Here is a 17,157-nt window from a genome sequence, read left to right as displayed (position 1 = left end):
CTTCAAACATGCATATTTACAGGCAAACTTCCAAATACCTAGCAGGTGTAAACTGCCACAGCTTAACTGACCATAGGGCATTTCTACAGATTAAAGCCAGTTTAAAGTCACCTGTACGATTTCAAATGTATGTATCTATGCATTGTTTTAACAAGAGTAAAGATCAGACTAACAGACCCATCCACACTAATAAATCCCATAAATTTCAATTGAATTAATTTATTTAAGGGATGTTAACCTATAGATCAGGTTGAAGACACCATACCTCTCCAGTGTTCTTTCCTCCAAAAGAAAATTAATCCTAAAAGGCTGCCCTGAACATATCTCACAGCTTGGGAAGGGTGAACACAAACCACTATGTACTTAGCCACTATGCTTAAAACAGCTACGCTGCATTAAGAAGGATGTTTGGAAATAATTTGTATTACTCCCTAGGTAGATGCTGTCATCAAAACAAACCACAGCATTCAACATATTTCAAGGCCATACCCAATGAATGTTTTAATTCGGGATGGAACAAAAGAAAATATAAGAAACACCTATGAAGGTGGCTTTGAGTGTGTGTGTGTTTTTACTCATCAACTTCATACACTACCACCTTAATTATTGACTATGTCAAGGCAATCTTAATAAGCTTATTGTTTCCTGGAAAACTCGCTGAAGAGCATATACCCCTAGGTGACACAGCTTCAGTCTAATATAATTTGTAGATAGAAGGACTACTTAAGGATAGGATTCCCAAAAGTACTAGCTATATATGGAGCAATTATATAAGTTATAATTACACTTATAATATGTCTGTAAGATCTGTAGGACTGTCTCACAGAGAGAAATGTTTCCTTATTGAAAATAGCTACCAAGTTATATTTGTTTTAGCCCTAGAGAGCTAAAGGAATGCAAGGAAATAAATGCCACAAGCATTATCAGAATGCACATTAACATACTTTTTTTAAAAAAACAAATATATATACCTCCCCACAATATTGTCTGTAAACAGTTCCTGGAAGGAAGGAAGAGGAAGGAAGGAAGGAAGGAAGGAAGGAAGGAAGGAAATCAGAAGGCTATCCAAAATCTACTTATTTATTTAAAAAACGTTTGTATCCCGCCCTATATCATTAGGATCTCAGGGCGGCGTACTTTTTTATGGGGGTTAGTCTTAAAACAGGGAATTTCATATTCCTCCCTGCCAAGGGGAAGGGGAAGGTGGCAGAGGGGATTCCTTGCATGTGCCACTTAGTCCCCTAAATCAGGGATGAGGAACATGTAGTCCAACATGATCTAGAGGGCCACAACTCCCATCATCTCTCATCATTGGTTATGCTGGCTAGGGCTCATGGGAGCTGCAGTCTAACATCAGGTGGACCACATGTTCTCTGCTAGTCACAATCCAGCACACAATTTGTAGTCCTCGCCCAGTGAATAAACTGGGGATCATCGAGGGTCTGAAGATAGAAAGGGTGAGATATTGTTATATTTTTCTCCTGTTCATTGCCATTCAGTATTAATGTATTTATTGAATGTGGCCATAAAACATGCTAAGTGTTGTGTTTTGAATGGCATCATCTGCATAGGATATAATGCAAATGATTTTCAAGCATCCAGAGATATTAAATTTGATATACTGGCAAGATGAAATCTTCGGTGATACACCAATACTGTTCAGTGCAATCACTGAGAACTGTCGGCTTTCCAAAATGATAAAGTCTGGCCTTTAGACAGAGGATAAATTATCGAGACACATATAAATTTAGGTTTAAAAATCTACCAGATTTTGTGAACTAGAGTTTTTAAAAAACAAATAGATCATCCTTTCCTTAAGTAGTATGTACCCTGGAACTAATATCAAGTTCCTAGAAGCAGTTCTGTACCAAAGGAAACTCTAACTTACAAAACGAACAAACAAAAACTGAAAGGTTTGTACTATTTTTGTACTTCAATTACTTTATAGCACAGCAGCAAAATTTATCACTCACCAAGCCAATTACTGTCCACCAGATATGCCTTATGGACTGCTAGGTGCTTGACAACACCCCCCCCCCTTTTTTTTTATTCCTAGGCAGTCAGCAAAACCAGGAGCTGCTGGGCTGCATTTGGCTTGATGTACAGGCCTGGAGTACAAAAATAAGCTGTATAGGCCTGGAATACAAATAAAGATGCTGGGATGCGTGCAAAACACCTCAAAGAGAACATCTGTAATAAGATAAACTCATAAATGGAAGGACAAACGCTAGCTTAATTTTAAAAAGAGTTAATTGGTTATATCCAGTGCATGTATTTAAAAAACAAAACAGAACACCATGAACATAATCCAGCCAGAGTTAAGCACATTCAAATCCCACTGATTTCAATAGGAAAGTTAAGCCTTTGCTTAAGATTCTCCAAATGTAATTAATGGCAACCAAAAGCAATTAATTTTCACTCCATAGTGCCCCATATTGCTGAGCATCGTGATTGTGAATATAGGCTTGTAAAGGTAAAAGGAGCTTTTGTTATGAGAGGTACTACATAAGGGATGAGGATAAAGTGTCTACAATCTGGTTCCCAGTTCAGTATGTACAGCAGTTATTATTTATTTAATTCTATTTCCGTCAAGAAAATGGCATTCAAGATGCCACTTTAAAGCACCATATCATCTCACAGCCCTTTGGACTATGGTTGCACATGCAAAAAGCTACAGGTTAGTTTAAGATTAACTGTATAATATGTACTCCCTCTTGGCTTACTGTGTACTGGCACAATGTGTGGAAAGGTGACTCCACGTGGTTCACAAATGTGTCTATGTTGGATTATCTTTTGCCACACCGATACTGATGTTTGAGATATGGTTTATCTTGGACTACTTTCTTACATTTCCTGCTTTATTGGATTGGAGACAGTCTTACAGCTCAGGCATATGTGATTACTAAAAAAAGTGAGGTTATCATAGCACTGCAACCCTAGTGTAATAATTTTGCCATGATGAAGTCCCATTTTAATAAAATAGTATAAGCTACAATTGTAAACTAATATAAATATTTGTTCTTACTCATTGAAAGGCTACCTTAGACGTAATTACCTTAGTTACCTTAGACGTAATTACATTCCTAGGTACAAACCTGGCCAAAATATCAAGGCAAATAAATCAAAGCAAAACTAGGCAATCTCACTCTGGATTCAATATACAGTCCAGAAGGCTTAATTGTAGTAATACTCCTTCTGTGTCATATAACTATACTTTTTGGAAGTCAATAATGTCAAATAGTCACTTAAGAACAGTAAATTTTCTTTCGAACTCAACATTGTGGGGTCTCTTTTTCTATGAAATCCAAGCATCATTCTGTCTTTAATTCAGTTCTTTTATAAACAAGGAAGTGTCAGACAGTTTTAATTAAGTGAAAGATATCACAATTAAGTTTCACATTTGGATTACCCCCACTTCAAATGTCTTTTTCATTAAATGTCAATCTTCTGGTGAGAAGGAGTGTTTTGTTGTTTGGGTCTGTCTTTCTAAATTCAATAGTGGGTGGAGAAAAGTTTATATTGGACAATAAGGATTCTTACCTGCTGCTTTGGCAACATCAGCAGTGGTGACATTGAGGATATTTGAGTGCACTTTGAAGGTCACAGCTGGCCCCAGCATGCTACAAAAATGATTTGAAACAAGAGATTGGTAACCAAGAAATACATCATACATGATATATTCAAGATAATATCTTCAGTTTGCTTTATTAGGTTCAGCTACAATTTTGTAAATAATTTTAAATCTCACTCTCAAGGTAGGGTGCACATTCATTCCATTACAAATGAAAAAAATGAATCAAATTGGGTCCATTCAGTTATATTTTCATTCATTACAATGCTAATGCTAATTGAAGCCTTCCTTAACCTGGTGCCCTCCAGACATTATGGGGTTGGATCCAAGATCTGCCATCTATGCAATGAAGGGATTCTCTCCAAAAGAAGGGCTCCACTCATGGAAGGTGCTTCTGCCTGATTTTGGGAATCCTTCTTCCACCCAGATTACAATGCACTCATTCTGCAGGATCTCCTGACTCTCTGTAGCATTTTCACAGTGCTGGAAGGGCAGCTTTAGGAAGGAGTGGGTGGGAAGTCCACTCCCATCAGTGCAGTTTATCCAGTGTAAATCTGAATCCAACCCCTTTGAATATAACTCCCAGCATTCTTAACCATTAGCCATACTGGCTGGAGCTGATTGGAGTTGAAATCCAAAACATCTGGAGGGCATCAAGTTGGGTAAAACTGGTCAGGAGTAATGAATGGGTACAAATGGTTCATATCCATTCATCACTCATTCAGATTTACCTTTTCTAACACAATAGAGATCCTCTCAATGGCCACCTCCTAACAGCTGCAATTTCTCTCAAAGTGCTCCAGATGTTGCATTTTTCTAGGGCATTCCAGGTTAGAAAATGGCAACTGCTAGAAGGTTACAGCCAATATCTACAGCCAACAGCAAATAAATAAACAAATCTTAAACCTTTTGAAAACAAATGTGAGTAATGAAAATGCATACAATAATATTGAATGAATAACAAAATGAATGCAGTTTTTACTAACAAAAATGAAATGAGTAACTTTTTTAAAAAATGGAAATCAATAGAGTAACAAAAGGGAAAGGGAAATTCTTGTACATCCCCATTTCAAATCATTTCAAATCATATTCTCGTAGGCTTTATATATTAACTATTGATGTGATGATGTAACAGTCTGAATCTCCTTTCGTCCATAAAATTTAATCTCTTTCATTGACATAGAATCATAGATCATAGAACAGCAGAGCTGGAAGGGGCCCACAAGGCCATTGAGTCCAACCCCCTACTCAATGCAGGAATCCACCCTAAAGCATCCCCGACAGATGGTTGTCCAGCTGCCTCTTGAAGGCCTCTAGTGTGGGAGAGCCCACAACCTCTCTGTGATAGTTGAGATCAGGCCAAACTCTATTCTCCAGCAGCACTGATACTGGGGTTATCAGTGTCTGGGGAGAGGAACAGATTTAGCTCCCAGGGATATTCCTGTTTGGAGCTTATTTAACTTTACCCATAGAAGTGACTAATTCCCACTTACTTTTATAATAGAAAGAAAAGGGATTGTAATCATGGGCACAGTTACCTCAGTGTCAGTAGGGGGGAAAAGCACAGTTCTGGCCAACAATTTCCCCACTGACACCCTATATACTTCTCCCACAGAAGTCAATAGAGGAAAATATTTTCTGAGCAAGGACATGTAGACACATGGGACTCTCAATGGAGGGGGGAGCATTCCTTGCAATGCACCCCATCATTATGCAAGAGCATTTTCATATTGGACTCCTGTGCATATGTCTTCTGCAGTAGGGAAGGGTGCACTGCACCAGACATCCAGTATGGTTGACAGACACACTGAAGAGACTAGTCTGGGGACCTGAAAAATAATGTTATAGTCTATCCCCAACCCTTATGAACAGTAAGGGTTCCAGCTAATAATCACAGGACCTCCAAAGTTCAGCACAAAAGGAAGTATTGATAATGGTGTGTGTATGCATGTGTGTTTTATTCCATTTATATACTAAGACAGCTAAAATGGGGATTAAAAAGTGCTATTCAATCATTGACAAATGAGCAGTTTCAGGACTGCAACCAGTTAAAATCCACAATTAGGTCACAATTCCTTATTTTCCGGCTACCCAGCATTATCTTGCATATACACCCAATTCTTTGGCAGGGATTCTGAGCCAGAGGCCTATGGCTCATTTACACATTCTAGCTACTACAGCTAATATTATTTCTGAATAATTTTATTCAACATAGTGGTTACTAAGCCACAGCTAGTCAACTTCTTACTTTCCTGGAATTTAAAATAAAGCAAGAACCACAAGGCATTGGTATATTGGAAAATACACCATTTATGGTAAGTGATATACTTCACAAATTTTTAGAATTAAATCAACTCAGCCTCTTCTCTACCCACCTTCCTAAGAGTTTTAAAATTGTTTTCCTACTGTCTTTCTCTCTCCTCCACCCCCCATTTCCTTTTCCCTACCCTCTCTCGCTCCAATTAATCCCTAAACTTTCTCCCCCCTCCGTGTTTAATGACCTAGCAGCACAGCTGAAGAAGGCTTTTCCTCATTTTCTAATGCCCTTTTGATGTTTGATCAATAAAAGAAGGGAATGGAAGCCAGAAAGCTTCCTCACCCAAACAACTTCTGCCCTTTCCAACTATACCTCCACCTCTAAAGCTGCTCTATATCCAGTATTAAAAGCATCTAATTTACATTGCATTGAAGCCTTTAAGAAGGAAAGTTCAGGGGGCAAATATAACAAATGCATTTAAAAAGAAGGCATTTTATGCCAGGTTCTTTGCTTGACTCACAACACATAAACCATAATTAATTGATCAACAATTATAATTTGGTGTCACCATTATTATGCGGTTGTCAAAAACAGCAACAAGAACAGAGCTATAGATACCAATTTGAAAAGCTACTCAATTGTGTTCTTGCCTAGTTCAAAGAAAAAGAGGAACTAGCGAAGCAAAAGTTGCTTACTAAAAATTGGGATGTTTGGAAAGCAGCATTTTCCCCAGGCCATCCCAGTTAAATTTGGGCAGATGGGGGCGGGGTGCTATTATAGATCTTTTCTTAGAGAGGAGAAGGAAAGTTACTGCTTGAACAAAATTGTGGAGTAGATAAATCTTTGGTTCAATCCAGCAGGGGTCTTCTTGCATTCAAGGAACACAGGAAGTTGGCTTTTATTAAGTGGGAACATTGGTCCATCTAGCGCATTATTAGCAACACTGGCTTGCAGCAGTGCTCCAGGGTTTCAGGCAGGAATTGTTCCAGCCTTACTTGGAGATGCCAGGAATATTCTTATTGGAATAAAGCCCATATTGTATAGCAATTTATATAAAATATGTAACTAAGTTTTTCAATAGCCATATTATTAGTGCAATCTACTGCTTTCCCATTAGCTAAAGGCCTCCTTCACATACATTCCTATCAGTTTTGATGGTATAGTGTGTCCAAATTTTATTTTGTATTGGATAGGTTGGGAACTGACTGACTGTAAGCAACAGTTCATAAAAAAACCTACATTTCCTGGTTAAAAAAAGGAAAATATGTCATTAAGAATTTGTGCACTCTAGGGAAAATTGAGCTTTTCGTTATGTGAAAGGTAAATATATTAGACCAACAAAAAATAATTTTGGCAACAATTAATGTGTATGCAACAAACCCTTTACTGCCAGTGGTATTGATACATACATGTCAAATAGCAGTATTTGTTACATTTGCATCCTGCTGAGGTGAAGGAGTACAGAATAGCAATTTAAGCCTCACAACAACCTCTGAGTTAAGTTTAAAGCAATGAGAGGGCAATTTGCTCAGGTCCATCCAGGGTGTTAAACAGCAGAGTGGAGATTTCAACCTACTTTTTCTGTAGCCAAAACTAACGCAGTGTTCTGCCTCATGCTAATTCTACCTAGTACCAGTAAATGATATGTATGAAAATATGTAACAAGAAAAAGAACACTAAAGAAATGGGGGAAAATATCTTTGGTTGTAAACTGCCCAGAGAGCTTTGGCTATGGAAGCAATACAGAACTAAATAAAATCTCACGCCTACTAAGACTTGGTAAGAAAGATCTTTGCATTGGCAGCAGTTATGTACTACATAATGCTCTGTGAAGATTGACTAATATTAACTACAATTGTTTCAAAACTGCTCTTAAATACTAACTCCCACTGAAGGGCATACTGGTGTTTATAACCCAATGCATTTCATTGCGAACAAACTGTTCTCACATATCATCCACGATCCGGCTGGTTAGTAAAGAGCATTGCCTCCTTTGGGGCAGATTACATCACACACAAATCCAACAAATTGTTCAGATGAAAAACAGTTCATAAATATAAAATCATGAAGCCCAGCTGGTCAAATTAATCAAAACACCCAAGAAGTATTGCTACATATTTGTAGTGACAAATAAAGGGTCTTAATCATATTTGAGAATTAGATTGCACTGTCAGCTGCATTCATTCAAATTTTCAATAAAGTATTTTTTTTATTTTCATGGATTTACATCCATTTAACAAAGTAAATACTTGAAGTCTACGTAGAAAGGACTGCACAGAGCAAGGAGAGCAATCCTGACTATTCAAAATGCAATGTTACCTCTTCCAAGGCAGCCCACAATATATTACAGTCCAAAATATTACATGAAATTATAATTTGAAACACATCGTGTTACTTTCATATCAGCCATAACTTAGAATGTTTTTTTAAAAAGAAACATATAAAATATGTCACTTTTTTCTGTTATTAATTGCTGATTTACAGTAAAGTTACATGATAATTTCATTTATACTGAAATTATTTGATTCCAAATGAATGATACTATACTCCTTCCCTTTGAGCACCACACATGGGGAACAAATTTCTCCATTATAATTATTATTATAATTATTATTATTTCTCTAATTCTCACATGGAATTGAAGCATATTATTTCTCATCAATGAATGAACAAACTGAAAGACAAGGAGGAGACAGAGAGTTGTGACATAATCAATACAGCAATGCATGCATCCCTTTCAGTTGTAGGGCTGCAATTACTTTTATAAATGAGAGCATTCAAATTCTTATAGATTATGAATTGAACTTCACTTCTTCCTCTCTTAGGTACTTATTAGAAGGGGGGGAAAGATCACTGTGAAATAAAATTACAGTCTGCCATACCCCCTAGTGGAAAAAGATTTGAGAAGAAAGGGCTGTTGGCACAGCCACATCTGCTATCAGCAACAAGGCATGGAGCTGGTGGCAGAAGGAAACAAATCTGCTCTGAAATGATGTCCTAGAATTTCACAATTAGTTGTAAAGGAGGTCAAGGTCCCTGTGCCTCTAACAGTTGCTACCTGCTAAAATTACATGTTTTACACAGGTGCCCTGTGCTCCTACACACGTGGTCATACACTATTCCCAAAATAAAGCATTGAAATGCACTGATCAAACCAATGAAACAGTCCTGTTAAATCCCAGATTCAGAGAGGGATTAAATGTGGATATTTACTTCATGAGTATCTTCCTAATAACCTGCTTTAAATTTCTAAGCTGCTATGAAGAAATCAATATGCTAATGCACTTCTAAAAATCCAAATCACTAATGTCTCAGTTTTTTGCACAAATTAATCTTTGGATAGGCTCAGTGTATAACACCCTCTAACGTGGAGTATCTGGAGGAAGTGGGGGAGTATCTTCTAGTACCACAACATTCTAAACCGCCCAGGGAGCTTCAGCTATGGGGAGGTATATAAATGTAACAAATATAAATAAATAAACAACATTAAAGAACTGAAAATACTAAACTTGAGCATGTATAACATCAAATCTGATCCATATCTGCATCTAAATGGGAAATACAAATATTGGGGGCATACTTTGGATTCAACTGAATCCTGAATTGAATTGGGCAGATTGGGATAGATTTGGAAGATGTTTGAATCCAAATCTAAGCACTTCTGAAAATTCAGATTTTGGAGAACACAGAGGAGTGCATCTCCAAAAACTAATACATTTTCCTCCGAGCTTTCCATATAAAGAAGACATTGTCCCTGTTCAGAAGACACTTTAAACGACAGCTTTAAGGTGTCTTCTGAACAGGGCCATTAAGATGGAGAGGAGGAAGGGAGAGGAGGAGGTGTAGTTCTATAAAATGGCATCTCTAGCTTGTAATAACACTGAATGGCTTAACCAGGGCTCTCCAGTCCTAGTGCTCTGGGGGAGAGATATTCAAGTAATACACTATATCCCAGGATTTGATCCAGTGTTCAGTGCTCTTTGCTAGTTCTCTAATTCAGGAACATTAAAAGAGATTTGTGGGATCTGGGATGTCGTACCATTGGCTGTATGCTTGGAAAATGCTGGATGTTCAAGTCCTTCTGCCTCTGCCAGTGTATACTCTACATCTATCATCTACTCCTGGCCTCTTGCACTCTGTGGACATGTCTACACCTAGGGAGGGAGGGAGGAGGATCTCACGATATGCTGATCGTGATATCTTCCCTCTGGATTCACATGCCGTGCGTGACATCTGGGGAGGAAGCAGGACATCATGGCCACCTCTTTTTTTTGGAAGCAGTGGGGCCAGTTGCACAAGAGCGAGGCTCCGCTCCAACGAAAAGTAAGGAGGAAAAAAACACTTTCCCCCTGAAATTGGCCCCCAACCCCCCTCCCTGCTATCCCGGAGGTGGCGAAATTGCTGCCACCCCCTTCCCTGATGGGCATGGAGCCGCGCTGTGTGGCTCCATGCTCATTTCTGGTACTGTGCTTACTCGTGAGTAAGTGAGAAAGCAGGCACCAGGCAGGATGGACGCCCACATCTCCCATGGTCCCGGGACCGTGGGGAAAATCGGGATAATTGGGGACACACAAGGATGACCTAGGGACAACCCCAGGATAAAAGTCCCATGTAGACATGCCCTGTGACTTTGGTGCCCTGTGAGCAACAAATAAAAAAGTCTTATACTTTTCTCATTCATCATAACTCACTAGCAGTTGCACACATCCTTCTGAAATTTCGCAGGTTTCATGCCTAGGGATACCTCTTTGACACATGCCATTTCCGTTCAATTTTTTTGAAAAAAAAATCATGGAGAAGATCAGGAGAAGTGGATCACTTTATCCCCCCACTGCAAATGTGAACATTCCCCCTCCACAAAAAACATTGCATCTTTCCTTCTGAAATCTGAACTAGAGCTGTATGTCATTTTCATAACAATTGTAGACAAAACAAAGTAGGCGATAAGCATGTCCTTTTTTGGAAACACTCAAATTGTAAAAGCTGCTCTTGCACAAAGCCCCCTGTACCTATTCATCTGAATGTGGCAAGCTTGACCCCTCCGAGGGGGCAACTATCCCTGCAAATTTCATCCAGTTCTGCCAAGAAATAAAAAAGTGATTAGCAATTCCCTTTAAAAACATCAAAATTTAAAGATGCAAAACTCCCTGCATCTATTTGTCTGAAATTTGTCAGGCGTAACATCTCTTAATGGACTACTATGCCTGCAAATATCATCCAATTCTGAAAGAATGAAAAAAAAGCTGTTATAGTCATTTGTTGGTTTCCAATTATAGTCAATTGGAAACATGGATTTCTGATTCAACATGGGTGGCCTCCAAAAGAGTCCAAGCTGAATTAGGCCATTTTCCAAATGGTCAAATTGTGGATGAACCAAAATACAGACATGAAAATAATTATGGATTTTAAGGTATGCTGATGATAATATAGTTTTATGAACTTGCTATCTTATGTCATTCAGTGCAACCACAAAGTAAAGCTAGGCCAGCAGGACAGGGGATGTGCATGGAGTGAGTTGCAATTTTTTTAAAAAAATCTCCCACAGTGTAAGTTATGGCAGCCACCGTATGTCTGGTTTATAGCAAGCAGGCACTCTGCTCCCAGTCCATCGGAATGCTATCACCACAGTCAGCACAAATGGATCTTCAGAGCCCTTGTGACAGCTAAAAGACTTATATTATTACGTTTGAAGGATAAATGTTCACCTCCCATAATGCAATGGACTGAGGACTTAACAATGCTATCAACATTTGAACGGGTGTGATATAGACTTGTGAGTAGATAAATACATGGATATTTCGTCTGCTTTTCTTGAAACCTATGCATAACTCTCCCCCCTTTTTCTGAATGGTGTATCTGATGGGGGGAAATTATGACATTCCTATGTATGTAATGTTTGTTTTTGGTCTTTTCCATGATTTATTTTCTGTTCTGTCTTTAAATTCACAATAAAAGAAAAAAGAAAAAAACACTGGCTAAGCCTGGAGGTGAGCTCAAGGGAGAGTGCAAAGCTTGTGGCTGCAGCAGCAGCACTGCCAGGGGGCCAAGTGGCAATGAGTCTGGGGGCGTTGGTTGGCAAGGGAGCATAATAATAGCCAGGCCTGGGCATGAGACACTACTGAGTGTGATGTTCATTGCAAAACAACTTTTTGCTGCGAACTCAGAGAAGAACTACACATAAAGAAAAAGGCCAAAGCTCACTAGTGGAGCACATGCTATGCATGTAGAAGGTCCATGCTCAATCCTGGGCATCTGCAGTTGATAGAAATGAATAGATATGTTACTTTTTCATATTACAATGTTTAACATAAGGAGAAAATATAATGGCTAATGCATTATTAAAATATTATTATAAGGGCTTCTGAAAAGGGTCAGCTAACAGCAATGTTATAACTGAAGCAATATAAGAAAAACAGGAAGGCTTGACTTAGCAGGTGGAGGGTCCTTTTTCAGTTGAGATAATGAGAGTAATGGAATTTTGTGGTCAGACTTGTGGTCAGAAGAGTTAGATAAACTGGGCACAGCCTGAAACACATTTCGTCAACTGTCAGAATTTATGACCTTGTGGTTATACACCTTTGTCAACTGTCAGAATTTATGGCCTTGTGGTTAGGTTAAGGGATGAAAGGCGAAACACATCTGTTGTGGTTAAAGCTAGATGGAAGGATGGCATAATCAGAGTAATCAAGAGGTGGGCTAATGGAAAATTAATTCTTAATATGGAAGTAGGTAAACAGGAGTGGGTGGAATATCAAATGAGGGAGGCAGGGAGGTAAACAGAGGCGGAGTTACAAGGCGTGCCGGGATAGGCTGTAACCCCTTGAGTCTCTAACCAATGGAGTGATAGGGGAGGGACCGCTTCGGCCGGGCTAAGGGATAAAATGGTTTTGCTCTAGCTGGTAGGTGTGCCTACCTGCCTAGACACCCAGACTTGCAAGTTTGATCAATAAAACAGAGTGTTTAAACTTTCACCACTTTGTCCAAGCATTTTCATTTCAAATCGTGTTTCTAACACAGTTAAAAAGATTTCAGATTGCAGGCCTGGGAAATACCTCTGGCTGAGATTCTTGAGAGGGATTGCCAGGTAGAGAAAACAATATGGATGGACCAATTGTCTGATTTGTTATAAAGCAGCGTCATATGAAACAGGCTACAGAAAGGGTCTATTACAAGTTGAAATAGTTGGCAACACAAGTCTGAAAAATCCCATTTTTGATGTTTGCAAAACTTACGCATGGATAATGGATCACAGATTTACCATATGTAGTTTCGCATAATAGGTAGATGCCTGACTGTCTGAAGCTTAACTATAATGAGTGCAAAAAAATTTGCCCACACCTCAGAACAAAGGACTCTCTTCCAATAATAGGCAACTCTAAACTACCTAAATAGGCAGTTCTCCATTTTTGGCAATATGATTTAAAACTGAAAGTGAAGTGATATGTTGTGTTCATTATGAAAGATAGACCCATATCTATTTAAGGTTCTCTCAGCATTTTAAAAAGTTTCTCTATTCACACGTGTCATCCCTCTCAAAATGGAATAGTAAGAAAATCTTTGTCTTCAAGAATGATACTTCTTCTTCTTCTTATTATTATTATTATTATTATTAATAATAATTTATATAGCACCATCAGTGTACATGGTGCTGTACAGAGTAAAACAGTAAATAGCAAGACCCTGCCGCATAGGCTTACATTCTAATAACAAAATAATTTCAGGTAGTTTCCCCAAAGGCAGGTTCCTCAGATTAAGTTATATATCCCATTTAATACACTTCCAGTTACCCATAACACATATGCATTCAATATATTGGTGTGAATTTGCAATGTACAAAATGTATCTTAAAACCAATCAATATAAAAGTGTAATTATGCTACACTTGTACTGCAATCCTCTACTCTCTTACCTGAATGTAAGAACATAAGAAATGCCATGCTGGTCCATCTCGTCCAGCACTCTGTTCAAATAGTGGCCAACTAGCCATCGGCCAGGGATGAACAAGCAGGACATGGTGCAACAGCACCCTCCCACCCATGTTCCCCAGCAACTGGTGCACACAGGCTTACTGCCTCAAATACTGGAGATAGCACACAACCATCAGGGCTATTAGCCATTGATAGACTTCGCCTCCAGGAATTTATCCAACCCTCTTTTAAAGTCATCTACTTCTTTACTCAGTATACTTCTGAGGAGTCACATATAGAATTGCACTCTTAGACCAAGATGAAGAAAACCTACAATTCACTTAAGTAAAATATTAATGACAACCAGAGTATAAATTGAACTTCTGGTCTAAATTTTATCCTTCATTCAATGTAATCTCTTTGATCATTCCTCAAGCCAAATAAATTATTTGCAGAGTTTTCAAATGATCTTTCTATCAATATCAGACAAGTCAGAAACTTGACATTTTCATTACGAAGAAAGTAATAATGCTATCCTGAAAAGTAGGTCCCTAACAAACAAGCCTAAAGAACAAAGCTCAAAAGAATGGGTTTTGATAAGTAATTTATTATTTCTAAATACCTAAAAGATGGAACTTGAACAACTAAACTGGCTTACATTTATCAAGATAACTTTGTCTGGGATGCATTTGGCTTTCTAATAATTGCTGTTGAAAGAATGTGATGTTGCATTTTTATTTTGAGGTTTTTCTATCAACCACATTTTAACATCACAAATAAATTGTGGATACTGGGCATGACCATCTGTCATACCCCTGCATGACAGTGGGGGCTCACAATTTTCAAACAAAAGCAGCTTTTTCACATGGTATGAGAGGCAGCAGAACAGGGGTTAGGCCATGCTGACTGGGCTTGATGGTAGCTGAGGGCACCAGGTTGTAGATGGCTGGGGAGGGGAATCCTTCATACAGAAGAGTGCACAGGAGGTGAAAGGAAGTGAGAAACTGCACTGTATTCCTGTATTTTTGTTTAATTTAGGCCTAATCTACACCAAGCAGGATATTGTACTATGAAAGTGGTATGAAAAATGTATATAAAAAGTCTGTTTGCTTCTACATTTATTTTTCAAACTGGGGGCATGTCTACATCTAAGGGTGTAGCAGGAGGGAAGGGGAGGACAGCGGACTTACCTACTTCTGTGATACTCTCCCAGCATCTAGACAGCCATGCAACATCCCAGAAGGGAAGAGGAATGTCGCGGCTGCCATCTTTTTAAAAAGAGGAGCTGGTCGCGTTGAAAAAGGTAAAAAATAAATAAATGTGCCCACGCCCCTTGCCATCCCAGGGATGGCGAAATTGCTGCCCCATCCTACCCCATGGGCTACTTACAGGGAAGAAGGGACGACCTGGGAGCAGCAGCCATAGCACCCACGTTCCTCAGTATGGTGCTGGGACCACGGAAATATTGGGATATCTGCAGTTCCAGATATCCTGGTGAAAATCCCTGGTCATCCCGGGTTGTCCCCAGGATTCCCTGTGTGTCATATGGACACACAGGGACAACCTAGAGATGATCCCGGGATATCTGGCAGGTGTAGACATACCCTGGGTTTTTGGTTCCCCCCATGTTTACAAAACTACCACTTACTGGACACACTACCAAGATTGATTTTATTAGAGGTTTGGGTTTTTCATTGTTTTAATAAGAAGCTGATTGCAGTTTTACCAAAGTTTTAGAAGATAAATAACTTCATTTTTGGTAATTTTTTTTAAAAATGTAACCCATCGCATCCAGATATTGGAGATCCAGAAGAAGGGGAGAGATGACTTCTCACAATCAGTGCCCTCATCTGTGGCACTGACATAACTGAGGACATAAGTGCTTCTATGGTGGGATGCCAGCTTTCACCCTCAAAGATGTTGCATAAGTCTGTGCTGAACACAAACCCCAACCAATTATACATTAAATGGTAACTGCAATATACCCATTTGGATAAGATTCAGCTGAGATCCAACAAGAAGCACCAAACTCTAGTTCTCCAGATTTGCATGCTGGGTTAAATAAATTAGTTTTACGCCATTCTGCACCTGAGCTAGTGATAATTTCCTTAGATGTTCACCTTTGCAACCAACACATGCTTTGTGTCATGATGAAGTGGGAAATTATGAAGTGGAAAAACCACATATCAGCATGATGAAGTGGAAAAACCACATATCACAGTATTGTTTAGGTTCTTGATGAGTGGGTTTATTAAATGGCTGATTGATACCAATATAATAAGACCATAACTTCCATGAAAGGCTTTACGTTGGTGAACTACTGATTCAAGTACACACTTTTCTACATAAATTATCAGGCATGAGAAAGGAATTAGAGTGTAAGTGCTTTGCCCTATTATCCATTAGGCCAAACCAAATCATCTGTACATGATTTTCACCCCAATCCTAAATGCATTTGTTTAATGCAGTGATGTAACTGGGAGTTCCAAGCAAGTGCACTTGGGATATGGATATCTGTGAACAAAAAACTTTCACGTTCTTACTCTAGCAATTTTCACAACAATGGAAGGATGTGAAGGAGGAGGGCTCATGATGCGTGTTCAGAGGAGGGCGAAGAGAATAATCATGGGTCTGGAAACAAAGTCCTATGAGGAGAGACTGAAAGAACTGGGCATGTTTAGCCCATAGAAGAGAAGACTGAGGAGAGACATGATAGCTTTCTTCACAGAGAGGAGGGCCAGGATCTCTTCTCGATCCTCCCAAAGTGCAGGACACGGAATAATGGGCTCAAGTTACAGGAAGCCAGATTCCGGGTGGACATCAGGAAAAACTTCCTGACTGTTAGAGCAGTATGACATTGGAACCAGTTACCTAGGGAGGTTGTGGGCTCTCCCACACTAGAGGCATTCAAGAGGCAGCTGGACAGCCATCTGACAGGGATGCTTTAAGGTGGATTCCTGCATTGAGCAGGGGGTTGGACTCAATGACCTTATATGCCCCTTCCAACTCTACTATTCTATGATTCTATGTTTATGTATGACAATTTCTTTATGTAAAGTATTTTTATCCCACTTCTGGAGTGTTTACATCTAATAAGTAAAATAAGATGGTATATTTAGGCCCAGTTTGCATACAATGACAACACATGGGTTTTATAAACCCTGAGTTACCATGAATGAGCCAATATGCTAGTTCACGTGGCTTGATCACTCTTGCTTCACTCCTCCTGCCAGCAGAAGTGTATAAATAAGTCAGGAATGCTCCAGAATTCTGGCCTGCTTCTTCCCTGACAAGGAGATAGAACCTGAGAACAAACCCGGAGTTACAACTCTGGCATGTCAGGGGAGAGACAAGTCAGAATTCTGGGTTCAGATGCAACACTAACCCACCCAGAGACAGGGTGTTCCTAGCTTGTTTACCCA

The 17,157-nt window shown here is 39.1% G+C and overlaps 1 protein-coding gene across 1 annotated transcript in view; it reads right to left on the bottom strand.

Moving 5' to 3' along the window:
• PTPRN2 (protein tyrosine phosphatase receptor type N2) overlaps positions 1–17,157 on the bottom strand; it is a 690,139-nt gene that overhangs the window by 405,417 nt on the left and 267,565 nt on the right. The window contains exon 11 of the mRNA XM_063147608.1: positions 3,541–3,620. Within this exon, the coding sequence (XP_063003678.1) occupies positions 3,541–3,620 (80 nt within the window). The remainder of the gene's footprint in view (positions 1–3,540; positions 3,621–17,157) is intronic.

This window comes from Elgaria multicarinata, chromosome 1, assembly GCF_023053635.1.
Source record: "Elgaria multicarinata webbii isolate HBS135686 ecotype San Diego chromosome 1, rElgMul1.1.pri, whole genome shotgun sequence".
Lineage (NCBI taxonomy): Eukaryota > Metazoa > Chordata > Lepidosauria > Squamata > Anguidae > Elgaria > Elgaria multicarinata.
The sequence above is the reverse complement of the archived record's forward strand: the minus strand, read 5'-3'. Positions and strand labels throughout refer to the sequence as shown.